The sequence below is a fragment of the Tachysurus vachellii genome, chromosome 6 (assembly GCF_030014155.1).
Source record: "Tachysurus vachellii isolate PV-2020 chromosome 6, HZAU_Pvac_v1, whole genome shotgun sequence".
NCBI lineage: Eukaryota > Metazoa > Chordata > Actinopteri > Siluriformes > Bagridae > Tachysurus > Tachysurus vachellii.
This window is the reverse complement of record NC_083465.1, coordinates 28,299,459-28,326,958: the sequence shown is the minus strand read 5'-3', so window position 1 is coordinate 28,326,958 and position 27,500 is coordinate 28,299,459. Positions and strand designations below refer to the sequence as shown.

The 27,500-nt window shown below is 41.4% G+C and overlaps 1 protein-coding gene across 1 annotated transcript in view; it reads right to left on the bottom strand.

The window, feature by feature from the left end:
- Nucleotides 1-27,500, bottom strand: part of galntl6 (polypeptide N-acetylgalactosaminyltransferase like 6) — a 250,994-nt gene that overhangs the window by 42,449 nt on the left and 181,045 nt on the right. Inside the window, exons 6-7 of the mRNA XM_060871463.1 lie at nt 25,310-25,495; nt 15,451-15,634 (exon numbers count right to left, since the gene is read on the bottom strand). Coding sequence (XP_060727446.1) covers nt 15,451-15,634; nt 25,310-25,495 — 370 coding nt within the window. The remainder of the gene's footprint in view (nt 1-15,450; nt 15,635-25,309; nt 25,496-27,500) is intronic.

The window sequence follows — 27,500 nt, the reverse complement described above, 5'->3', positions numbered from 1 at the left end:
GTTCACTCACTCTCTCTCTCACTCATCTTCTACCGCTTATCCGAACTACCTCGGGTCACGGGGAGCCTGTGCCTATCTCAGGCGTCATCGGGCATCAAGGCAGGATACACCCTGGACGGAGTGCCAACCCATCACAGGGCACGCACACACTCTCATTCACTCACGCAATCACACACTAGGGACAATTTTCCAGAGATGCCAATCAACCTACCATGCATGTCTTTGGACCGGGGGAGGAAACCGGAGTACCTGGAGGAAACCCCCGAGGCACGGGGAGAACATGCAAACTCCACACACACAAGGTGGAGGCGGGAATCGAACCCCCAACCCTGGAGGTGTGAGGCGAACGTGCTAACCACTAAGCCACCGTGCCCCCCGGCAGACGTTCAAATAATCTCAAATTTATAATAAAACAGTGTGTCGTTCTTATAATCGGTGAAGCGGTGAGGTGTTTGATTAGAGATGCTCATCTAACAGTTATGGAAAGAGTCTCGGCTGTAAGCTGTTTTAGTTTTTTCTCTGTAATATGACAGGCAGCACTTTGTGTGTGTGTGTGTGTGAGAGAGAGAGAGAGAGAGAGAGAGTGAGAGAGAGAGCGAGAGAGAGAGAGAGAGATGGTGAAGTAATGACTATTTATCATGGCTAGAATGTAAGCTATACAACACTTAGCTCCGGTCCATTAATCTGATTGGATGATCAAACTTCTAAGAATGTTTATATTTCGTCTAATCTCTCCGGGACGTTACAGTGTGTGTATCATTCGACTTGTCTGTTCAACATGTAGATTTCTGCTTCCTGCATCAAAACCAGTATTACAGTAGAGTTAGTGACATCATCGGTCGATATGACAAACAACGTATAATAAGACAACTTGTCAGATAAAAAAGAAAAAAAAAAATACCGTTTCACCAGAAGCACCTTTAACGAGAATGTACGAAGCGACGCTCGCCTGCTAGCCGACGTGCTACACGGTGAGTGCGGCTTTGACGGATCTACACTTGGACATATTTTGTCCATATTCATTTTCTTGTTTACTGAAAAGTTGAAGTAAAAAAGCAGTATGTCACGAGCCATATGAGATCTCAGTGTCTGTACACTAACTCTAGTGTATCTGCGTGCTGCTCGTGCTTCAGTGATATACGTATAAACTAAACAGTTCATAAGTAAATGACAGATTTCATGTCGCCGTGGTGTAAGAGGAATAACAGGCTTCATTTGGGTCTAGAGTGTGTTCATCCTTCAGTAAAGTGGTTTAGAGGACTGGATTTTTTTTATTAGAAATGACTTAATTCTATAATAATCTAGAGATGCATCGCTCTGTTATATCAGTTAGACTTATTTACTGATTAATTATTCTCCTGAGCTGAAAGGAACAAACTCCCACCTGCCTCTACATTTACTCCTCAATACTTATAGGGAAATATAAACTGGAAATAAGTTCTTACTTTTGATTCTCATCATCATCATCATCATCATCATCTTTACATCATTGTCAATATCATCATCATCTTCATCATCAACATTATCATCATCTTCATGATCTTCAACATCATCGTCATCATCATCTTCAACATGATCATCATCATCTTCAACATCATCGTCATCTTCAACATTGTCATCATCATTGTCCTCCTCCTCCTCCTCCTCATCTTCAACATCATTGCCATCATCATCATCATCTTTAACATCAGCATTATCATCATCTTCATCATAATCCTTGTCATCATTATCATCTTCAACATGATCATCATCTTCATCTTCATCATCGTCATCTTCAACATCGTCGTCATCTTCAACATTGTCATCATCATTGTCCTCATCATCATCATCATCATCATCATCATCTTTAACATTATCATTATCATCATCTTCATCATAATCCTTGTCATAATTATCATCTTCAACATGATCATCATCTTCAACATCATCTTCAGCATCATCATCATCGTCATCTTCAACATCAACATCATCATCTTCAACATCATCGTTATCTTCAACATTGTCATCATCATTGTCCTCCTCCTCATCACCATTATCTTCAACATCATTGCCATCATCCTCATCATCATCATCATCATCATCATCATCATCATCACAACCAGCAGTTTCATCAGCTGGGGTTTTCACTTACAATCACTGCCTCTTTGCTCCACTGATCTCTAACTTATTCAGTGTGTGCTGATTATTATACTGGGTCACTTTACCTCTGACTGTGTAAGCGCTCTTCTACGTGTTGATGATGACGTGGTGATGAAGGAGCATCGCACTATCCCAATACTGTTAGCTTTGAGTCGGTTGAGGACACAAGCGCAGGTACAGAATGATCTTTATTGACAAGTCGAACAAGACAACGATCCAAAATCTTCCAAGAACAATGACAAATTGGTAATGACTGACACTGTGTGTGTGTGTGCGTGTGTTCGCGTGTGTAACGAGTCCTTATAAACTGTAAGAGTGTGTGTTGTGAAGGTGATTGAGTCCAGCTGTGTGTAATCAGTAATCTTCTACTCCAACTCTGACGTGACAATTACAATCTGAGCTGCTCCATTTCTCTGAGCTCTTGATCAAAAGGTGACAAATTCACTCTTACACTTATTTCACAAGAATTTCTACATTTTTTAAAAGACATCCAGTGATTTTAAGCCTGTTGGTCAAGTTGCAGGTAGGACGCTGAGTCTGGGTTAGAAAGTGACTTAAATAATGTCATTACAATGTAAAATAAATTAATATTTTCTTAATATAGAAATGTGTGGGGGTCACGGTGGCTTAGTGGTTAGCACGTTCGCCTCACACCTCCAGGTTGGGGGTTCGATTCCTGCCTCCGCCTTGTGTGTGTGGAGTTTGCATGTTCTCCCCGTGCCTCGGGGGTTTCCTCCGGGTACTCCGGTTTCCTCCCCGGTCCAAAGACATGCATGGTAGGTTGATTGGCATCTCTGGAAAATTGTCCGTAGTGTGTGATTGCGTGAGTGAATGAGAGTGTGTGTGTGTGTGTGTGCCCTGCGATGGGTTGGCACTCCGTCCAGGGTGTATCCTGCCTTGATGCCCGATGACGCCTGAGATAGGCACAGGCTCCTCGTGACCCGAGGTAGTTCGGATAAGCGGTAGAAGATGAGTGAGTGAGAGAGAGAGATGTGTTATAGAAGCAAATTACAGAAAATCTGATCTTAGATGATTTGAAAGATTCTAATGAGAGAAAATGTCCGGTGTTTCTACGTGGAGGAATCTCCTCGGTTCTAGGGAGATAAGGCAGGATTTACGGCTCTCCTTCTACATATTCAGTCTCTTATCCGGTACGCACGGAATATACGATTAGATTATCAGCTCCGGGTGGCGTTGTGGAGGCTGTGATAGCTGGGGTCAGATTAGACCCGAGAGAGGGCGGAAGGTTTAAAAAGCTGTGCTCTGGATTTGATGGTGAAGGAAAAGGTCGGATATCTGGTGTTATTTCTGAAATCCACTACAAAAAAAAAGAAAGAAAGAAAGAAAAAAAAAGAGGGTGAATGCACAGGAGGAAAAGGTTTGCGTGGGACATTTTTCAGCACTGATTCGTTCTGAAAAGGAAAGAGAGAGAGAGAGATGGAGGTAGATATTGAGCGAGGAGCCGAGGTTGGTCTCGCGTGTGTGTGTGTCCGTGTGTGTGTGTATGTGCATGAGCGAGTGAGTGTGTTAACTGCTGCTACATGCTGTGCTATACAGGCAGCCTGGTGTGAGACAAAAGGGAGAGACTGTGAGGACATCTATTTCTCTCTCTCTCTCTCTCTCTCTCTCTCTCTCATCCGTGAGCTCCTCCTTTACGTCCCGCTGATTCTTGCTCATATCCATTTTTCTCTTCAGGGCCTTAATGAGCAACATCTCCAGCTATTCAGCCACCATTATTGTGCCTATGAAGAATAGAACTCTCTATATTGATTTTGTGTTGTTCCTCTGAGTCGATTTTTCTCCCGTTTGCACTTTGCATTAAAGAAAAGAAAAAAAAAACCCCGAAAGCAAGTGAACAGCAGAAATGTTTGCCGCTGGTAAAGGTGAATGTGTGTGTGCTTAGTTGGTTATCCTGCGCAACACATGGTGAGTTCAGGTTTATAATAATTAAAGAAGTTTTAGCTGCGTCTTTCCTGTCAGCGTGGCTGAATCACAAACGTGGGCTTCATCGTAATTAGCGCTAGCAATTTATTCTGAGCTTCAAAGCAACTGTGTTTCCTGGGAAAAAAAAAATAGCTTTTACACTATTTTCTAGTAATGGAGCTAATTGGACAACACTTAGTCCTGCTTATCATGAGCCAAGAGTGACAGATGGAGACAGAACCCAAAGACTGGTTAACAATTTGTGAAGCTCTGAGCACCACTCTGTCTGAGAGAACGGTGGCTCCACCCTGGCTGGAGATGGGATTCGGGGATGAGAAGATGAATAGGAAGAGAAGAGAGAGAGTGTTTTATCTCTTTTACAGGCTTGCTCTGTCCTTCAGGGTTTGGAGTGCAGAAACGATGTCTTACCGAGTGTAAATATCGTAAATCTTGGACAGAAATGTGATATTTATCTCTTTTTACGTGATATGTTTGCTCACCTGAAGAATAAACTCTTATCACGGCTCTAACACGTTCACGTTAGCCGTGCAAATCACGCACGTGTATAAAATGTAGAGCGATCGTTCATACCGAGAGAAAGAACGAGAGCAAACCGTACGGCCGGCTATATACTGTGCGTCCGTGTCCGTCTGGGGAAAATGTCGCCTGGATCCGATTTTGTCGCCACAGCTTTACGATACATTTCCAAAAAAAAAAAAATGATGTGGAAAAGTTTTGTCTATATTATTTGTCTACACTCTGAACATCACGCTTTTTTTAATCAAAATGTTTAATAGCTACAAACCTTATAGCGTCACGTTTGGACCGAAATCTGCTGAAATTCATATGAAGGAGAAACACAATGGATTTCAGGAAATCCCACAGGTTCCAGTAATAAATGTCACCGTTTGAAGACAGATAGGAAGAGTTTCCCCTCAGGGAGAAACACATATTTCCAGAACAAGTGGAATGGATTGTGGATTGATTAACCTCTTCCCATAATGCACCAGGGAACAGAAGGAACATATAATGGACAGAGCGGACACGGTTTCCAATACCGACTGTCCGAGGTTGAATTGTGGAGCCGTTTCTGTCTTTTGTCTTAAAGTTCAGGCTGTTAATGAGCTGAGCGTTAAAGTGAACACACACGCACACACACACACACACACACACACACACACACACACACACACACACACACACACACATACACAGAGAGAGAGAGAGAGAGAGAGAGAGAGAGAGAGATGGTATGAAGGAGGAGAGAGCACTGCTGGTTAAATGGTTTACATTTTTATGTGACTTGTATATTTTACAGTAAATCAGTTTTCCTCCACGATCCTTTTGATGATTTTCCAGAGAACAGATTCATATACAATTTTCCAAAGATTCAGCTCCAGGACGTCACACCAACACCACCATCAACACCACCACCACAACCACCACCACCACAACCACAACCACTACAACAACAACCACCACCACCACCACCACCACCACTACAACCACCACCACCATCACTACAACCACAACCACCACCATTACAACCACAACCACCACCACCACAACCACTACAACCACCACCACAACCACCATCTCCGCCACCACCACCACCACTACAACCACCACCACCACCACTACAACCACCCCCACCCCTCCACCCACCACCTACCACTACAACCACCACCAACTACAACCACAACCACCACTAAACCACAAACCACTACCACCACAACCACCATCTACCACCACCCACTACCACCAACCCCATCTCCCACCGCACCCCTAAAACCACAACCACCCACCACACAACACAACCCACCACCATTACTACAACAACACCACCACAATCATACAAACCACCACCACCATTACAACCACAACCACCACCACCACAACCACTACAACCACCACCACAACCACCATCTCCGCCACCACCACCACCACTACAACCACCACCACCACCACCACTACAACCACAACCACCACCACCACCACTACAACCACAACCACCATCTCCACTACCACCACCACCACTACAACCACAACCACCATCTCCACTACCACCACCACTACAACCACAACCACCACTACAACCACAACCACTACCACCACAACCACCATCTCCACCACCACCACCACTACAACCACAACCACCATCTCCACCGCCACCACTAAAACCACAACCACCACCACCACAACCACAACCACCACCATTACTACAACAACCACCACCACCACCACCACCACTACAACCACACCCACCACCACCACTACAACCACAACCACCATCTCCACCACTACAACCACAACCACCACCATTACAACAACAACCACCACCATCACCACTACAACCACCACCACTACAACCACACCCATCACCACCTCTACAACCTCAACCACCATCTCCACCACCACCATTACAACCACAACCACTATCTCCACCACCACCACTACAACCACAACCGCCACCACTGCAACCACAACCACCTTTTCCACCATAACCACCACCACTACAACCACAATCACCACTATTACTACAACAACAACCACAACCACCACCACTACAACCACCACCACCACAAACACCACTACAACCACAACCCCCATTGCCATCAACACCACAAACACCACCACAACCACAACCCCCACCACCACAACCCCCACCATCACAACAACCACAACCCCCACCTCCACAACTAGTCCACTCTGAATAAATGCAGATTATTAGATGTTCTAGCGTTCAACTAGTGTTCAAGTTAGAGATAATAAATAAGGAATAACAGTGCAGTGTCTTGTAGTTATAGAAAAAAGTATCACACCAGTCAAGATGGAATAAAGAGTTGATTATTTTCCTGAAATGTTTTGTTCTATTTATTTTACGGCAGTTGGGTCATTTATTTACTTGTAATATTTATTTATATTTATTTGTATATCATTTTTTAATCATTTTTAATCATGAATATTGTCTCGAAGCAGAGTGTTGTTATATGTTGTATATATGTTTATGTGTTGAAAGTCTATGAATCAGGTTAGTTCCTTTTCTCACTTATGTTGTAGAAGCTCCAAACACTTGTTCCTTCAGCAGCCTCTCTTCCTTTTCTTTTTCTTAAAGGTAATGAGACAAAAAAGTGTTATGTTGACAAAAAAAACGCAAAAAGTGACCATCTGTAAATAGGTCTGACTTTAACAAAGTGCTGACACTGGAGACTCCCTCCATGAGATACAGTAAATCTTCACATCAGACTGTTCCATGTTTGTTGTAATGATAGAGGAAAAAAGGCACTAACACACAAACACACACACACTCATACACACACTACACACACCACAAGTGCTGATATGCTACAGTATGCTCAGAGATGAGCAGATAGTGATGACCCACCACACACACACACACACACACACACACACACACACTCAAACCTGATTTCCTGCACATACACACCTACAAAATTAATCCATAGCTTAGTGCCTGGTGTGGGCTGGACAGGTGGAGGAAATGTGTCAGAATGTGATAGAAGAAAAACACACACTAACCTACACACACAAACTTATACACACAATACGCACACCACAAGCGCTGATCTGCTACAGTACGTTGAGCGAAAGCAATGACCCACAACACACACACACACTTATATACACACTACACACACCACAAGTGCTGATCTGCTCAGAGATGAGCAGATAGCAATGACCCACAACACACACACACACAGACCAAAAAGAGATACAGCTGCTGTAAGCACTCACGCATCTACTCACGCATCCTCAAGCTGTCAGCGAAGTCCATGCTGAGTCGGATTTATTTTCTTCTTCTTTATTCTTTCTTTTTTACTCTGCTTTAATTCGGCATAAATAAAACGGTCCTAAAGGGCACGAGTCATGGTAGTAATGAGACATCTTCTTTTCTGTTGTTTATTAATAAACACACCACCACTTTTCCGAGAGTAATAAGGACTGCACTAGCAGCATACCACCTTAGATAGATTAAAAAATAAGAGGTAATAAATAAAAATGGGAAAAAGCTGAGACAAATAATGCATAGGTACAGAAAAAAATGAATGAAAAGAAAGGAAAAAAAACCCAGAAACGATAAAAAAAAAAAATGCATAGCTACAGAAAAAAGTCAATAAACAATAAAAACAAAGGCGAGAGAGACGATAACGGACAGGTATAGAAAAATAAATAAAAATAAACAAAAGAATAAAATTGAAAACAAAACAAATATGTGCACTAACAAAAAAAAAGTCATAAATAAAAGGATAAAAATAATTGGCACATGTACAGAAAAAAGAAAAGGGAAAATAAAAAAATGCAAAATAAACAAACAAACAAACAAACAAACAAACAAACAAACAAATAAATAAAATTATATATATAAATATATCATCATGTACTGTATGTATTATGTATCAAAGATGTAAATAAATAAAAATAAACAATCAATAGAGGGACATATATCATGCATGGATACAGAATAAAATAAGAAAAATATGAAAATAGAGACGAACAAACAATAAAATAAATTAAAAACAACACAGTAGGTATATTACTGACAGAATACAATGTTCTATATGATATTAAGGTTTTATATATAAATCTGGTCAAGGTTTGGAGTCCTAACATCCATTTGGGGTAAAAATACACCATCACACGAAGGTGTCTCAAAGCAGCATTTTAAAGCGTAGATAATGAGTCACATTATGAGTCACCCTGCTGAGTCTCACGCCCCGGCTCTTACTCATGACCACCGACACGCTCACGTGCGCTGTGTTATCCAAACACTCACCACCTGTTACACGCCGACACACTCCTGTGTGGATGTTTGCACTGATTCTAGTATGTTGTAATGTGTTTCTTTTATATAACCCTGAACATAAGAAAAGTCTACAGATTTCAGTTCTGAGGTCAGAGCTAGTTTTCGGTTACTTCCGGCTTGAACTCTGTACACTCTGTCCTTAATCATACCTGATAACCTCCATCTCTTTCTGTCGAGCTACACGTGCTACTCCTGAGATCCCAGAGTGATCCTGACATCTTCTACTTTCTGGATCTGACTGATCCTTGTTGGAGGTCACTCACTGCTGCTGAGGATGTTCCACTTGAACAGCCTGGAGATACATGAGATTACTGTGTACCACTTAGAGCCCATGACGGTGGCCTTGGACAGCAATGGATACAAAGTGTTTTGCACTCAAGGCTCCATCAGTGAAGTCGTATAAATGACTAGAATGAATTTCCTGCTTGCACGTTTATTTATAATCTCACTGTCTGAATCTGGTCCCTCCCAGATTTTGAGTCTGGTTCCTCTCTAGGTTTCTTCCTCGCATCGTCTCAGGTAGTCCTCTCATCACCGTCACTTCTGGTTTGCTCATAAGGTACTGTATAAATTCACCATTTTATAAACGTCTATCCTTAATTGATATATTTCTGTACAGCTGCTACGTCCGTTGTTAACAGTGCTATGGGAATAAAATCGAATCCATCTGAATTATTAGGAACAAGTAATTCTGTGTATGATATCTGCTCTATCTATCTGTCAGACTGAGATGGAGAGATGTCGTCAGAGAAGGCTGGCGGAAAGAAACATCTCGACAAGAAGTCAAACCGGCGCCTGCGTTTTGTAAAAGCTGACATTTGGGACCACTTGCTGCAGGAGGTAAAGAAAAGAGCTTTGCAATTTGTGAGACGGATTACGGCAAGATAAAACACTTTCATTTAAACACGAGCGATATGAGAAACCACATCAGACCACATTTCCTCCTGGAGCTAGCTTTAGCAGGAAAAACTACTGTGACTAACCGGAGAACCTGAGAACAGACAGCTGTATTAATGTTGGCACCCGACTCACAAAGGGCAAAGAAGATAATGAAATCTATCTGAACATTTATCACAAAGATCTGTGTCCTGGTTCTGTTCAAATCCGAGACTTTTGTTATTACACCGAGCGACAATATGCAGTCCCTGCTTTTCTTTCCAGGCACGACCTTCAGTCTTCGCACCAGGACACTGATACAAACTGAGCAGAACTGAACACAACACTATGGTCAGAAGATTCACGACTCACAATTCGATTCAGTTTGATTCAGTGGGTTACAATTCAGTTATACGATGATCCTCATATAATAATGACAAAAAAATGCACCAAGAATGGGAATGGGATCTTTGTGATTCTTTACAACCATAACAGTCATCGTGGGAATATTAATGACTCACTTTCTGATTCAATTCGATTCGATTCAGTTTGATTCGGAGGGCTACGATTCGATTATAAAATGATTTTCTTACAGTATTATGACACAAAAGATGGTGAAGATGGCAAAAAGAAAAAAAATTGAATTATAGTTCAAAGATAACCTGTGAATCGAATTAAATTGAATCATGAGTCATATAAAGACTTTAGTGTTAGTGTTAAATCTATAATGAACTCAGAAATGCTGCTGATCTATTAGTTCCTCAGGAGCTCCTGGGTTCTGCTCTTGGTTCCTCTCAACTACAAACTGTTGTAGAAAGGACATTATTTACAGTGACATTATTTCATGTCCAGTGTCACACAAATGAGGACGAGGTTCACTTCTGAGTCTGGTTCCTCTCAAGGTTTCTTCCTCACATCATCTCAGGGAGATTTTCCTCACACACCGTCACCTCAGGCTTGATCATTAGGGATTGAGGTTAGAGATAAATAATAACTTAATTTTAAACTTTATCATTTTTATTCTATGTTTCTATATTTCTGTAAAGCTGCTTAGAGACTTCTGTAAATCTCTAAACAAACAAATTTAATTGACTTGAATAAAAGATTCACACCCGTAGTTTGGTGTTTCGCTCTTTGTTTAGACTCAAAGTGCAGTTATACTTACTTTCAGTCCTGCAATTGTATTCTAAATTTACAATTAACGTAATACGTAAGTAACGTATTTCCAGCCCCAGGAGCACTGCCTTCTACTGGCCTTATAAATAAACCCAAAAAAGAATGAAGATCATGAACCAGACTGGCTGATTAACTGATGAGGGAAAGCGACACTTCACTACAGACTACTACACAACATGACAAACCGCATATTAAACTCTAGTCCTTTGGCAGAATCTTCCTTTCAAACCTGTACACAAATCCACACACACGTTCACAGACAAATGAGCTGATAAATGATGCATTGTGAGACGTGAGTTACAGTGAATTTTTCATTTAGTGAGAGAGAGAGAGAGAGAGAGAGAGAGAGAGAGAGAGAGAGAGAGAGAGAGAGAGAGAGATATAAAGATAGTGGGAAAGACAGAGAAAGAGAGAGAGAGAGAGAGAGAGAGAGAGAGAGAGAGAGAGAGAGAGAGAGAGAGAGAGAGAGAGAGAAAGATGGAAAGACAGAGAAAGAGAGAGAGAGAGAGAGAGAGAGAGAGAGAGAGAGAGAGAGAGAGAGAGAGAGAGAGAGAGAGAGAGATAAAGATATAAAGAAAGAGAAAGAGAGAGAGAGAGAGAGAGAGAGAGAGAGAGAGAGAGAGAGAGAGAGAGAGAGAGAGAGAGAGAGAGAGAAATATTGTGTGAAAGACAGAGAAGAGAGAGAGAGAGAGAGAGAGAGAGAGAGAGAGAGAGAGAGAGAGAGAGAGAGAGAGAGAGATAGTGGGAAAGACAGAGAGAGAGAGAGAGAGAGAGAGAGAGAGAGAGAGAGAGAGAGAGAGAGAGATAGTGGGAAAGACAGAGAGAGAGAGAGAGAGAGAGAGAGAGGGAGAGAGAGAGAGAGAGAGAGAGAGAGAGAGAGAGAAAACAGAGAGTGACAGAGAGAGAGAGAGAGAGAGAGAGAGAGAGAGAGAGAGAAATCAGAAAGAAGAAAGCCATTAATTCACAGAATTAAAATAAATATCTAGACAGATATATGCAGCACATCCTCTTTCTCTGTGTGTCAGCGTGAATGAAGCCCAATAAGATGCAACAGTGACATGAAACAGAACTCAAAGCTGGGAAAGGCTCCTCACATCCTGCTGTGAATTCTATCAGTGCTCAGCAGACTCTCTTAACCAGAGCCCACACACCTCTCTGACATTTTGTGCGTCTTCCATTTGCACTGCTCGGTGTGTTTTAATGAGGCTGAAACGGCAGCTCCTTTTCCTCGGCATGATCAAAAGCCTGACCTGATGCAGGCGCCGTGATACCCAGCTCAGTCTGAAGGGAAAAATAAAACTAATGCGTGCCTGGCGTGGCTGGCACAACAAAGGAAAAGGAATTCAAATAAATGTGACACCTGACATGATCAGACATGGGAGTTATTTTCTCCTTTGAGGAGTGTCTTCGAATGAAAGGAGAAAGGAGCTGGAGGTGTTTGTGACGCTCGTGTCACAAAAGCGACGTATTAAAATACCTGACGGCATCTGAGGAAGATTAGAGCTTCACTGCGTTCGTGTCAGATCTCACTTCCATGCGCTCGATGACCAGCAACCGTTACAATACAACGAGAGAAAAAAGATATAATATAATACAACGTACTAGATATTTGTAGTAGATGCCATGCACGAGGTCATTAAAAAAGAGAGAGCGAGAGCCTGTACGTTCTGTACTCGTTCTGTACATGAACTACACACATAACTAAATAAAAACATAAAATATTTACTATTTATGTGACCGCTTTTAGATGTACAGTGATGCCTCGAGATACGAGTTCAATTCGTTCCGTGACTTCGTTCCGTATCTCAAAACAATTTTCCCCATTTAAATGAATTAAAATCCCATTAATCCGTTCCAGCTCGCAAAATTCCACTCCGGTTGTTTTGTTTATGTCTTTCGAATATAAAAAATGTACAGTACCTGTATTTATAAATGACAAATATAGTATAAAAACATACAGTAATAAAAGAGAATGTTAAAAAAATAAACTGGTTTTACTTTACGGAAGATGAGCACGGAGGTTGAGGGAGGAGTAAACAGGCGGAGGAGTTAGGAGGAATTACACTTTCACTTTCGTTCACTTACTCGCTACTGTACACTCTTAATGCTACTGTACACTCTTAATGCTACTTTACACTTAAATGGAACTTAACTAAACTTCACTAAAATTAACGAACTTAACTAAAATTCTCTTAAGTTAACTGAACTTAATTGCTACACTTTCTGTTTTCTTTACATTCATTTTGCTTAATTTTCTTCATCGCTTTTCTCTTCACTTGTTTTTGCCTTTTTTGTCACTCTTTCCTCACTAACATCTGCCGGTCGTTTTAATAAAAACCTGTCCGGTCGGCGTATCAGATGCGGTGTAGTCGCACAAGTTGAATTCTTTAACGGATCCAACGCTTAAAACGGACCTGAAAATTACGGATCCGTAGATGGTCGGCAGCTCATGCAGCGCCTTTGCGACTCTCCATAGGAAATGAATGACTTCCTGTTTATCGGCCGTCGTTTGTCGTGTGCAGTGTGAAGGCGGCTTTAACCGAGTGAGACGCGGGAAGCTGAGGCGGGGAAACAGAGCACACGTGGTTGTTGGGGATCTTTGTTTCAGCGGCGGCAGCTCGGACGCTCGTATCTCAAAAATTTGCTCGTATCTCAAGGCAAAAATTTGGTCGAATCACAGCTCGTATCTCGAGAAATTCGTACGTGAAAGCACTCGTATCTCGAGGCATCACTGTACATACAGTATATTTAACCCTTTCATGATGTCAGCTGTTTTAGGTCAAATATAAGATCCTGTGATTTACAAATCAGTTGCCGTCTGGAGTATTTCACATACAGTATATTTACAGACTTTCTACACAGAATCCCAAATTGAATGAAATAAAGTTACATAAAAAAAAAAAAAAAAAAAAAAAGTTTCTATTTTGTCTATTTTTCTGCATTAATATATTCGATAATAAGAATATTACTTTCCTCGATCTACTTGAGACTTTTGAAACAAACAAAAAAAAAACATTCACATGACATACGTTATACTGTAAAGCCAAAAGCAAACAGAGGAATCGGTAGATGTTTTAAAATATCGTCCACATGAAAGGGTTAACCGTGTTCGATATATCGGTTATCGGGTTTTTATGTATCGGGTATTTATTTCCTTGTCTCCGGGAAACAAGTTCACCGTGGCGTGTGTGCGTTTCTGATGTACGGACTCGTCTCCGCTTCATTACTCCCTCTTTTCCCAGAGTATTTTTAACCCGAGCCCAATGTGGCTGCTCTGTGATGACCTGTTCTCCTGTGAGCCTGGGTGAGTCTGGGCCAGAGTGATTCCTGCCTCGTTTTACTGGGAGTCTGCAGCAGGAGTGTTCAGTACTGAGCTGATTAACATGACAAACCTGACACCTATCTGTGCTGGATATATCAGTGGTCTCTCTCTCTCTCTCTCTCTCTCTCTCTCTCTCTCTCTCTCTCTCGACTCTGTGTACATGCTTTACGATGACGCTTCAGAAACGCTCGCTATTTATTGTCCAAATACGTTGATGAACGAATAAATGAATGAATTATTATTTTTAACCATGTGTTGTGGAGATTTAACAACAACAAAAAAACAACAACAACTTTACCTCGTTACCTCTGACTGTCACAAAGTGCCGACACCGGAGACTCCTTCTGTAAATAAATCCTAAAGGAACGTTTCCTCACAGGAAAGTCCGCCGTGTCTACGTTTGCGGGGAGCGTGTGCCGTACGAGTCTGTGAATGAGCGGTTGCTATAGGAACCACAATGCGTTACAACAAGCGCATGAATATAAACCTGTGATTTGCAGCTGTGCTTCTGTCAGAGCTGCTGTTAGAGAAAATGAATCAAATTCCTGACGACGAATCGTGGAATTTAGAAAGATCCGTATTCAATTTTCTCGGAGGCGTCCGCCAAACGGGTACTAAATCTATTTGAGATCCATTCCTTCCTTTCAGAGCTCCAACATGACTGGATGCTGACAGCAATGACATCTGAATGTGATGATTATTTTCTGCCTATAAATGAGGCAAATGACTGAAACTAATGAATAATGTAAAACGTGTTCACACTGTAGCTGAACTAATACGGTAAATACGTTGTAGGGAACATTGCAAGCGGCTTATCTTTGTCCTGAAAGCTTCATATTTGTCCATCGTACATGTTCTGCTCTTGTTGACGTCGTCACATCGCTAATCAGACCAGACCCTGTGTGAGTATCAAAAGGCCAGATATATAACAAGTACAATATATCAAAAGTGAGGATAAATTAAGCTCCGCCTCCTCTTTATTTCCAACTGTAATCGTCCTGGCAGTATGCTAGAAAACGTATTGCTGATGTCATATGGTCAGAAAACTTGTCTGTCACTAAAGAGTCTACACTAAGTATTAAACCCAGACACGGTTAATGAGAAAGATGTTAAGCTGCAATGTTTGGCTCATTCTTTTCTTCCACTAGGGTTAAGAACAGAGAAGAGTAATGAGAGTATGCGTACTCACTCGTAAGGGTCGCTGTGGTCAGGTCCCTGGAGCTCAGAAGGGATGGGGATGCGTTTGTAGTACATCTCCCAGTCAAAAGCTCCTCGCATGGCATCTCCGGCTTGAGCTTCGTATCCAAAGTGGTTGTGGTCGATGACATCAATCATAGGACACACAATGGTCTTGGGGTTCTGGGCTATTTGGTCTAAGGGTGTGAAAATGGGAAAAAAAAGGGTGAAAAAAAAAGAGAGAGAGAGAGAGAGGCAGTGTTAGCCAGGCCCAAACTATGTGTCATCTATATCCCTTGCGTTTTGTCTGCAATGTAAGAAGGTAAGGAAAAAAAAATGGAGGGAGGGTGTTGGTGTGACGACTGCCTGGATGCCTGGGGAGTCTCGGTCCGTTTCTAGCTCGCTTGGCCTCTTTAGCTTGACTCGCCCCAGTGGGAAGTCTCTGAGAAATTGAAGCTGCCTGGCGATTAGAAACAATTACAGAGCTTCTAAGTGGGTTTGGTCCACGGAGGCACGGACACGGAGACCCCCAGCCTCCAGCGAGTCAGCCATAGATAAGCTGGCCCAGATCTGTCACCCAGAAAGGGACCCTCCCTCAACGCTACTGCTCAGGCGTGAGATACATAGACGAGATGTGAACGTGTGTTCAGACAAACTGTCACACACACGTGGAGCGAAAAGGTATTCGAGTGTCTAGCGTGAGACGTGGTGAGGGACACAGAAGCAATTTACACTCGCAGCTTCATGTCCTTCATGTCCATGGGCTTCTGTTTGTCTTGCATTCGAGTGTTGGACCATCAAGAATTACACAAGATATCGGATGAGAAGCTCTCGCTAATCGTAAAGTATGATTAATAAATAGAATATGTTTACTCTGAGCTTTATATCAACAGGAGGCTTGTTTGTGGAGACTGTGTTCGTGTGTGTGTGTGTGTGTGTGTGTGTGTGTGTGTGTGTGTTTGTGTATGTGAGACGGACACAAAAAAGGCCTCTCCTGAATAGCTTAAACACAAACAGGCTGCATGCTCACATCAGTACGGACGCCTCTATTGATTTTCGACTATCTTTGGTTTTTGCTCTGGCTTTAAAAAAATAAAATTAAATAAAGAACTCGCTTCCTCTGGCTGAATTCACTGTTTTGTTTTTTTTCCATCTCGCCATTTCAGACATGGCTCTTAAGCGGTGTTGATCTGAATACTCAAGATGTTTACTCTGTTGCGGTCTCAAAAGGACGGCAGGGAGAAAATTTCCAATTAAGAATGAGTAGTGAGGAGAGAAAAAAAAAAAAAGGAAAAGAAAGCAGAGCAAAATGGACTCCGTGGCCTCATCGCACTGTGTGGGTGGATGGCATCAGGTTGAATTGGAGAGATGAAGCAATTCTCTGTGTGTGTGTGTGTGTGTGTGTGTGTGTGTGTGTTTATTTGGAGCCTGGCTGGAGTTGAAGTCTATGAGGACTAATGTGCAATCTAAAATAGATCTCCGATGTCTGGTCCGAGTGATATTTCTTTAGATCAATTCCGTAATTAGGCTTTGTGAGTGATCGCTGTGTCTACACCATGCCTTCTATTTAGCTGTGTGGTAAAAGCTCACTGTAAAGACTCACATACTTCAGTGTGACGTTAAAGCCTGGACAAGTGAATAAGAAATGTGATTATACTTATATACTATATAGTGTACGTGAGTCTAAATATGTAAATGTGGGGAATACTTGTGAAATCTACTAGTACTAGTAATAATAATAATACTAATAATAATAATACTACTACTACTACTACTAATAATAATAAATAATTAATAATAATAATAAATAATAATAATAATAATAATAATAATAATAGTAATAATAATAATAATGATAATACTAATTATAATAATGACAATAATAATAATAATAATAATAATAATAATAATAATAATTATTATTATTATTATAATAATTATAATAATAATAATAATAATAATAATTTTCCAATACTGTTTTCAGATACAAGAAACACTGCGTATCAGCTGACACCGAATCTTATCAGATATTTTCTTTTTTAAAGCAGTGAAAATAATTAAAAACACGATGTCACAAAGTGCCGCCACAAACAGTGAATAGAAGCAGGAAGAATCCAAAATACAAGAACCAGGAAGTGGAACAAGATCAAAAACAAGAACATAACAATACAGGTGAAAAGGTTTGGTTAAAGGTGGGGTCTCTGATGTTTGAGAAATCCTTCAGAAAACTGAGTCAGGATGCCAAACTAAATAAAAACAAAACAAACGTGTAGCCAATGAGCAGAAAGGGGCGGGGCTTGTCAATATGGGCGGAGAGAGTGTTCAGTGCGCATGTGTGACATTAGCAGAAAGCGGTTTTAACATTGACATGGAGGATAAAAACAAAGAAAGAAAGAGAAGAAAGACTTATGATAAGGTAAGAAGTAGGACGTGTTAATATAGGATCAGCTTTCCAGCGCTGGAGAGAACTGAAGGAGCAGGAAGTTGGTCACATATTCACAGATTGGAGTTTCCTGTGTCAATAACTCCTGAGCTAAACACTGTTACTACACAAAACACGGTTGTAGCTGCGTCTCTACATTACTACGATAGAAAAGAGGTGTTAGTTGTGTAGTAACAGCGTTTAGCTCAGGAGTTATAAAACCGCTTCCTGCTAATGTCACACATGCGCACTGAACACTCTCTCCGCTGCATACTGACAAGACACGCCCCTTTCTGCTCATTGGCTACACGTTAGTTTTGATTTTTGTTTTGTTTGTCGTCCCTACTCTTTTTTCTAATGCATTTCTCAAACAACGGAGACCCCACCTTTAAGTCAGGTACATCAAGATCTTGAGTGTTACTTTGCAGTGTGTGTGTGTGTGTATCAGTCTCATATAGTCATACAGTATTTGCGCTCTGGAAGTAAGGGAAGCTGATTTCACCTCAGCTTCAGCTTCTCACTAGTGCTTTGATTTTCTTGTTTGTTTAAACATCTGTTGGTCAGTGTGTATTTCCTCCCAACAGACTTTTAGACTCACGTATCCTTAGTCTGTGACCTAGCGAGCCGGTATCGACGTGTTCATTGATAGTGACTTCGAAGCACTTTTCTACGTCGCTCTGAATAAGGCCGTCTGCCAAATGACGTAAATGCAAATGTAAATATATGGAAAAAATACAAGCTAGTCTTTTTATATAGAAACTTTACCTGTTCCTAATCTGAATCACTTGCATTAGTTATTAGATGTCTTTTCTCCACCATGTTTTTTTGCTGGTATGGGTATCGATCCTGTGTATCATATCCATGCCATCTTCAGTAATAATAATAATAATAATAATAATAATAATAATAATAATAATAATAATAATAATAATAATAATCAGTGTTGTATAAAGTACTAGAAAGCAATACTTGAGTAAAAGTACAAGTATCGTACTAGAAAAAGACTTTGGTAGAAGTGAAAGTTACCTTTTAGAATATTACTCAAGTAAAAGTCTTAAAGTATCTGATATTTACTGTACTTAAGTATCAAAAGTCATTTTCTGATATTTAATGTACTTAAGTATTTGAAGTAAAAGTAAAAAGGGAAATTTCAGTGATTTTCTGTAGACATAAGAGCAGGGGCGGTTCTAGGGTTTCATCTTTAGGGGGTTTTAGCCCTCAGTGAGAATTTAAAACAAGAAGAGTTTTATATTATATATTATATGACTACATAGTAAGCCAAAAGTTATGGGATTATTTAAAATGGCAAAAAGTGGACACCAAAATTTTATGCATGATGTAATGATGCCGGTCTTGAATCAGATCAGTTCATGTATGTGTACATTCTCTACAAACAGTGTGTCCAATGAATGCAGTCATTAATAAAAATATTCACAAGACAAAGACCAAATCAATAAATGTTATTTTTATTTAGTATTGAATGGATTGTTTGCATTAATATTTTGTTTGTGCTACAACTCTGGTAATAAGAATAGTGACATTTCACTGCTTTTGGTTGCCGTCTTTGCGGCTTTCCGCCGATTAACGTTATAGATAAACGCCTCCAGCTCTGACTGTGAGTGCACGCTGAGCGTCCCTGTGTTTCTCCGTGGAGTGTGTGGAGCTGCGTAATGCAATCTAGGAGCAGTGATTCGCCAAACCTCCCTTATTGCAGTCACACACATTTCTTCTGATTTTATTTTGTAGTAACGAGTAACGAAGATGCTTAGTGGAAATATAACGGAGTAAAAGTAGACATTTTATCTAGGAAATGTAGTGGAGTAAAAGTGAAAGTTGACATAAATTTAAATAGCGAAGTAAAGTACAGATACGTGACATTTCTACTTAAGTACGGTAACGAAGTATTTGTACTCTGTTACATTACAACACTGATAATAATAATAATAATAATAATAATAATAATAATAATAATAATAATAATAATTCCATTTTAAAGCACAAGGGATGTAAAGAAGTGATGGACCCCTGAGTGTGACACGCTGCTCTGTGCTGTTGGGTGTCAGAATCTTAGGGGCTTTTTACACCTGGTCACTTCATGCGTTTTCTGTGATCAGACAGCCAGGGGTCTCAGTTATAAATGCAAAGGTTGTGATCTATAAAAAACAAACTTGATGGGAAAATGTGCGCACCTTTAAGCAAACTTTGAGCCGTGCGTACGCACATTCTGGAGACAAAGGGAATTGGCGACACAGATGGTGAGGTCGTGAACTGAAGTTAGATTGTAGAAAATACATAGAGAAGTTTAGAGTAAATTTTCACTCCATTTCATACGTTATATCCACATTATCATGAGGATTAAATCCAACAGTGTTATTTCTGCCGATTGTTTTAGGCTATATACATCTAGTAAAATCCAAACGTAATTCAAAATGTATTAAAAAAAAAAAAATTGGTGATGGCTGGCTTCTTGGTGAGTTTAACAATATTAAAAATTTTATTTTTAATATAATTATAACCTGCAGGCGACAGTGGCTACCCCCTGAGATGCTGGCTCCTCAAACCATTTTTAAACCCGCAGAGCGCAGAGGAAACTCATTATAACGAGGTCCATTCTCGTGCCCGCGCAGTTGTGGAGCGTGTAATGGGCATATAAAAATGGGCGTGTACAGGGCGGGATATGAGGCTGGCTCACGTACGCACATCTGCTGGAACATTGCTTACAGGTGTGCGTACGCACGGTTTAATAAATCGGAATATTTTTTGCCGTACGCCATTTTTGGCTTTTGGGTGCACGTAAACTTTTAATAGGGATCCTACGCACAGTTTTATAAATGAGACCCCAGGTCTAAATGCCCTCCGAAACGTTTTGGAGACGGATATAAATCGGATGGTACAAACCACTTCAGGAGGTGGTCTGGGACGCGTTTCAGATGAAACTGGACAGGTGTAAATGAATGTGGTTGTTCAAGTCACATACGTCAGCGCTAAACTCCTCCCAAACGGAAGTACGTCACTTGCAGGTGATCTTTCACCCAGGCGTCTCATCGGGTCTTAAAATGCGCTGCTGCCTCCAGCGAAAATTCAGCAAACAGTAAACGCTGTTTTTTTGTAGCATAACCGTCGTAACCAGTTTTTTCGTCTTCTTTTTGATTGCGTTCTGAAAACCGCAAACACACCAAAGTGTGTTCCATGTCAATTACCCCGGAAATGAGGTAAAATATATTAGCATTTTGGGCGGGAGTAGAAAGATCGGATCGATATCCGATTCGCCGAGACGCGTTTATGTGGTCTAATGTAAATGGAACAGTTTTAACAAATCAGATAGCTATCGGATCAGAGAAAACACATGAAGTGACCGGGTGTAAAAAGGCCCTAAGACACAGACGTTTTCACTGCAGTCTATCGAATGGGACAGGAGTCAGTTGAAGACTGTTGTGATTACAGGTAATGAGGAGCACGATACTGCTCGCTCGTCTCAACAAGCCACAAAATGGTGGTTTCAGGGCAGCGACATACGAGTGAAGAAGAGAAAAAGGATGATTTTTGTGTGTGTCAGCAGGACAACAGAGTGAGAGAGAGAGAGAGAGAGAGAGAGAGAGAGAGAGAGAGAGAGAGAGAGAGAGAGAGAGAGAGAGAGAGAGAGAGAGAGAGAGAGACTTTTACAATACTTTATTTGCACAAGTCAAATATACTGTAAATATCAATAAAGTCAACAAATAAGTAAATAAATAGATAAATAAATAAATCTAAAAAAAATTCAATAAATGATGGTAGAGATAACGGTAGTAATCATTTTAGCTCTGGTGCAAAGAGTTCCCCTTCAGTTAGAGAGCACAGAGCATCGATACGACACCACACTGATTCACGTGCAATAACGTGCAAATCATTCATGCTTTTAAAAACAATTCAAATCCATCAGGACTCCTGGTTTAACAAGTCCGGAGAAAATCCTTTTAGCATCACAGTCAGTGTTCTGTGCTATCTTGTTTTTTTTTTTGGCTAAAGTATATTACTATTTTTGCCTGACCAAGGATACAATTGATCAGCACCTGAACCTGTTTCTCCTGATATTTAAAACCAAGAATAAAACACTGAAAAGTAAAAGCTACAATAAAAGACCTTAAAAGACCTTCAGCAGAAACACAAAGAAAGACTGTAACCTGAAGCAGTGAACAAAAGCATGAAAGACTTTCTGTGAACAGAAAGGACAGTCATGTGCAACTTTAGGGTTTAAAATGGAAATAAAAGTGTTCACACAGACAGTACCATGTAAAATCCTGTATTGAAGAGCGGCAGCTTTTTGTGTCTCCGCTCTGATTTAATATCATCATTAAAACCAAGTACACTTCTCCATGGGGTGTCTACCCTCCCACTCAGGTTTTTCTTATTTAAAACCTTAACACAGACTCTGTACAGCAGCTTCCCAGACAAAGTCCCAAAGTCCATCTCCACCTTACCCCGGCACTCCAGGGGGAGACCTTCACACTCGTCAAGGTCGGGAGCAATGTTCAGTCGGGGAAAGGGTCCCACTTCTACAGGTCTCTGTATGCTGATAGTTCATCAGCCGAACACGCTCCTGTGATGTTAGGGAGGACCACCAGCGATGTAAGAGTTGATTGACAACACGCAGGAACCGCGGTCGAATACGCGCTGCCAGGTCCTCTACCTTCGACAGGTCTGCTCCCCCGATGTTCATGAGCACATACACATATAACTTCATTCTCTTGCATCATTGATATTCAAGCTCACAATCTGAATCCCACCCATTATAAAATGTAGATAAAATAAACAGAGGGTAAAAAACCTCTCCAACATAAAACACACCCGACATTCTATGGGTCATCATTGAGGTTTTCCAGATTCATCTTAGTTATCAGTTTCTTCCACCTTTCTTCAACGTCAATAAAAGCACCTTCTCTTTCCAAATCTTTTACATCATGAATAAACTGTTGTCTATCTGGGAAAAAACTTCTCTTCTGCAAAATGTCTTTAATGTCTTCTGCACTGTACACAACGCTTGTCTGACTCTCTTTCTTCTATCTTTAGCCCTATTCGGACGGGACTAGTTTTACAGGGGGTCGTTAGAGAAATTTCAGTTTCACAGACGTACTTTGTGATTTTAATCCCGTCCGAATCTGCCATGTCTGTCTTTTTCTCACACGACCTGTGTAAAAATTCCAGAGCAAACTGTTTTTCAGCTGAATCGGTGCTTCTCTGAGAAATCTAATCCTGTCTGAATGCGAATGTCTGTGATTGGCGAAAATGTTTTTTCCAAAACGCATTTTCTTGTCTGTTTTGGTCAACGTGAGCTACCGTATTAACCCTAGCACACTGGTATTAAGTTTCTGCTTTCTGCACACCAATAATGGATGTAAATGTGTTTGCTACCCTGCCCAAACCTTGTGGTTGTGTATACAATTTTCAAACTGAAACTAAAACGTAGGTTCGCTCCAAACAGAAATTAAACCCAATGTTTCCTCCCGACTCCAGTGTCGTGTCGCTTTCTTTTTCACCGCCACTTTACTATTGATCGGTCATATGACCATACGCAATCCTGGACATGTGGTCTTGTGCGACGCCCACATGTAAAACACAGACACTCCTACCTCTGTAATAAACACAGAGATGTTAGTCCTGTCCGAATCCATACGTGAAATGACAGACGTCGGCTGAAGAAATTCTAACTCAAACGTCGTTTGGAAAACTAGTCCCGTCCGAATAGGGCTTTTGTTTCTTTTTTGCTTGTTTCTTCCCCTGTCCTTACCTTGTCTTGTTTTGTCCTCTTTATTGGTACTTTAAAGCTGGGCTCTTCCACCATTTCCACGTGTCCCCCGTGTCCACCCCCGTGTCCACCTCCAGTGGACTTCTGGGCTGCAGGCTGGGCTTGGAGCTCAGTCTCCTTTAGGTCTGGGGCAACAGCAGTTCCGGGACCCTCAGAAACACTGGGGTCACTCTGCCTCTCAGGACCAGACCAGAACAGGATGCCCGGTTTTATCACAGTGAAAGCATCTTATATAAAGATGCTGTAATTGAAACCATCGATGTTGAATTTAAAAACACCTTCCTTAAAAACACCTTCCTTAAAAGCCACTCTCCTGAAAGTCACTAGGTGTTTAACAAGTGGGGTCTTACAGCCAAGGGGGATTTTGTTAATGGGGGAGACCATTAGTCAGGAAGGGGGAGAAACCAATTTTAGTTCATTATTCACTACAATGCCTTTCTGACTCAGTTTGCACACTTATTGAACATTGTTCCAAAAAAAAAAATCCCAATCGCACTGTTTATACGGGAGACAGAGACAATGTCCTCGTTCCCCACCATGTTCCCCACCTCTAAAACACACACACACACACACACACCACCCTCACACTGTGTTGGCCAGTCAAACTTTCACACAGTTTGTTGCTCTGAGCCACCATGATTCTCCACAACGCTGCTCACACACACACACACACACACACACACACACAACAAAATGAATTAATCCGACATGTTAAACAGAATAAACTGCATTAAATGCCGAAAAAATTGGCAAGACGCAAACCGCTCTCACTCGCTCAACATGCCACCCTCACTCTTCCTCATGCGTAGAGAGAGAAAGAGAGCGAGAGAGTGAGAGTGAGAGAGAGAGTGCAAGAGAGAGAGACAGAGAGAGAGCAAGAGTGACAGAGAAAAAGAGAGAGAGCGAGAGAGAGAGTGAGTGAGAGAGATAACATGAGGGAGAGAGAAAGAGAGAGAGAGAGCGAGAAAGAGAGAGTGAGAGAGAGAAAGAGAGAGAGTGCGAGAGAGAGAGAGAGAGAGAGAGCAAGAGAGAGCGAGAGATAAAGATTAATAGAGAGAGAGCGTGAGTGAGAGAGAAAGAGAGAGAATGAGAAAGAGAGAGTGAGAGAGAATGAGAGAGAAAGAGAGAGTGAGAGAGAGTGCGAGAGAGAGAGAGAGCGAGCAAGAGAGAGCGAGAGACAAAGAGTGATAGAGAGAGAGCGTGAGTGAGAGAGAAAGAGAGAGAATGAGAAAAAGAGAGTGAGAGAGAAAGTGAGAGAGCGAGAGATAGAGCACGAGAGAGAGAGCATGAGAGAGAGAGAGAGAGAGAGAGAGAGAGAGAGAGAGAGAGAGAGAGAGAGAGAATATTTGAAAGAGAAAAATAAATAAAAAGAAATAGGCCACCTCATGATTCTCTTTTTATCAGCTCACTGCAGGAGAGACCAAGAAAGGCATTTGATTTGTGAAATTGGTCGATTTGGAGGAAGGAGATAAGTGTGATTTTTTTTCCGTTGAGGTTGATTTTTCTTTTTCTTTTTTTTTTTTGCACACTGATTGAAAAGCAGGAGAAAATGTACATCTTGTGTCCCCCCCCCACCCTTTCTATTCTCCTATTAACAAACAAACAAACAAACAAACAAACAAATAAATAAATAAATAAATAAATAAACAAACGGGTAGGTGAACGTACCGAGCAGAGGAGGCAGCCAGTTGATGTTAGCCTCGCAGTGTGAGTCTAGGAAGGTGAGCACTTCCCCTTTAGCCACAGACGCTCCCAGGAGGCGAGTGCGTATCAAACCCTCGCGCTTCTTCGTTCGTACGATCCGCACCTTCGGAAATCTGGACATGTACTCCTCCAGACGAACCCCCAGGTGCTCTGAGAGAAGAGCAGACAGACAGAGAAAGAGAGGGAAGGACGTTAGACGTTAATTATGACATCATTCATTTCAGTTACTTGGAAGCAGATTAATTAGTGTAGCTCAAAGTGCTGCATTAGATCCTGTCCTCCCACATGGACTGCATACAAGCTGGAATTTGTAAAAGAGGTTAAGTTCATCTGTGTGTGTGTGTGTGTGTGTGTGTGTGTGTGTGTGTGTGTGTGTGGTTCTGAAGCAGTGACATGTTAATCGAATCTCAGTTTTGTTTCTCCAAGCCCAGTTCAAGAGCATTAATGTTTAACGTCCCTTAGGATCCCCCTGCTGTTAACACTTAATTGAATTGTTGAAGCCTGTGTTTCTTGAATATTAACCAATCGTAGCAGAAACTCCACCCGGGCCTCTATTTACAGCACGGCTTTCTTCCTCTTTTCCGTTCCCTTTATAGTAGCAATATAGTCTAAATGAATAATGCGACCTGCAAATCCAATTAGAAATCATTTAATAACGTTGCGAGGCCTGCTGCGAGTTAACGGAGCTGGATCTCTGCATTAAAACAACGACGCACTTTCTCTGACTAGCGCAGGAAGCGGAAAGGAATATCCTCCGCCGCCGGAGTGAAAGAGTTCAATAAAGGGAAATGAAGTGGTCCTGGGATCAGATGAATTTGTTCTTACGTTAGAAACGATTCACCAAACGTGCAAAAGTTCGTTATGAGAACAAGAAATCAAACATATCCGAGCCGATGAACTATTTTGAGCTCGAACGCTGATGTGCAGGGATGCAGTAGCCTAGTGATTACGGTGTTGGGCTACCAATCGGAAGGTTGTGAGTTTGAGTCCTACGTCTACCAGGTTCCCACTGCTGGGCCCCTGAGCGAGGCCCTTAACCCTCATTTGCTCAGTTGTATAAAAATGTAAGTCGTTCTGGATAAGGGCGTCTGCTAAATGCTGTAAATGATAAAAGAGAGTCAGAGACAGAATCTTTAGCTACTGTTAAGCTAATGCTGAACCTCAGCGCTCTCAGACCTCATTTACTCGTCAAAATCGCTCTTCGTGTTTTTTAGTCGAGGCCAAATTGCTTGTCTCCTGCCACAGAAGAACATCCACGGCTTTCTGAGACGTCAGTGATTTGAACTTGATTGGCAGACAGAAGGACAGGGTTGTTTTTATGTAACGCAAATGTCACAAATTCTAAAGACACTTTAACTTTAAGTGGCACTTTAACACTTTAAGTCTTTCTAACCGAAGCTGATTATTGCTGAATCTCTGTACATAAAATAATAAACCCCCCTTTTTTTTTTTCATTTCCGAGGTGTGCGAAATAAAGATGCAGACCATTAATACTCGTGCAAGCTGTAGCTGTATCGCCTCCTCGCAGGCATGCTGTGTGTGTGTGTGTGTGTGTGTGTGTGTGATTAGACCCAGTGCAAGCTCTAGATTACACATAATAACACAAATGTGCTGAAGGGCTTTAAAAGCAAACAGGCCGCCGTGGGGATGTGCTGTAATGTACATAGCCGGGCTACATGTCGCTTTCAGCAGTACGGAGGAGAAACCAAGGACGCGGCAACGCAGCAATATTCTGCTCCACTAGAGGCCATGGTGCTGTGAAACGGTGTGTTAATCTGCTCCAACACACCTGCTGAACGGCTCTGTAGCGCATCGGCGAGTCGGGAAACACGGCAGTTGGAAAAGCTACGACTAAACTTTCTCGCTAAGGATTCGGAAAGCTCTACGCTGATAGCAGCCTGGGGTAACCGACATGGTCATAAGTCACACTTTCTACTCTGGAATCTCTCCTGAACTGAAATATGTCGCTCGTTTCATGGTCTGTAAGAAATAAACATCTCGCTACATAAACGTAACTTCCTCACCAACCTCACTTTTTTTTTATCTCTTAAATCATTTTCGGACGTCTGTCTGAATTTATCCGAGGTGACGACAGGATGGTTTTCCCAGACAGCCTCGCATTTAATCTCTGAACCCACTGGCGTAAAAATAAATG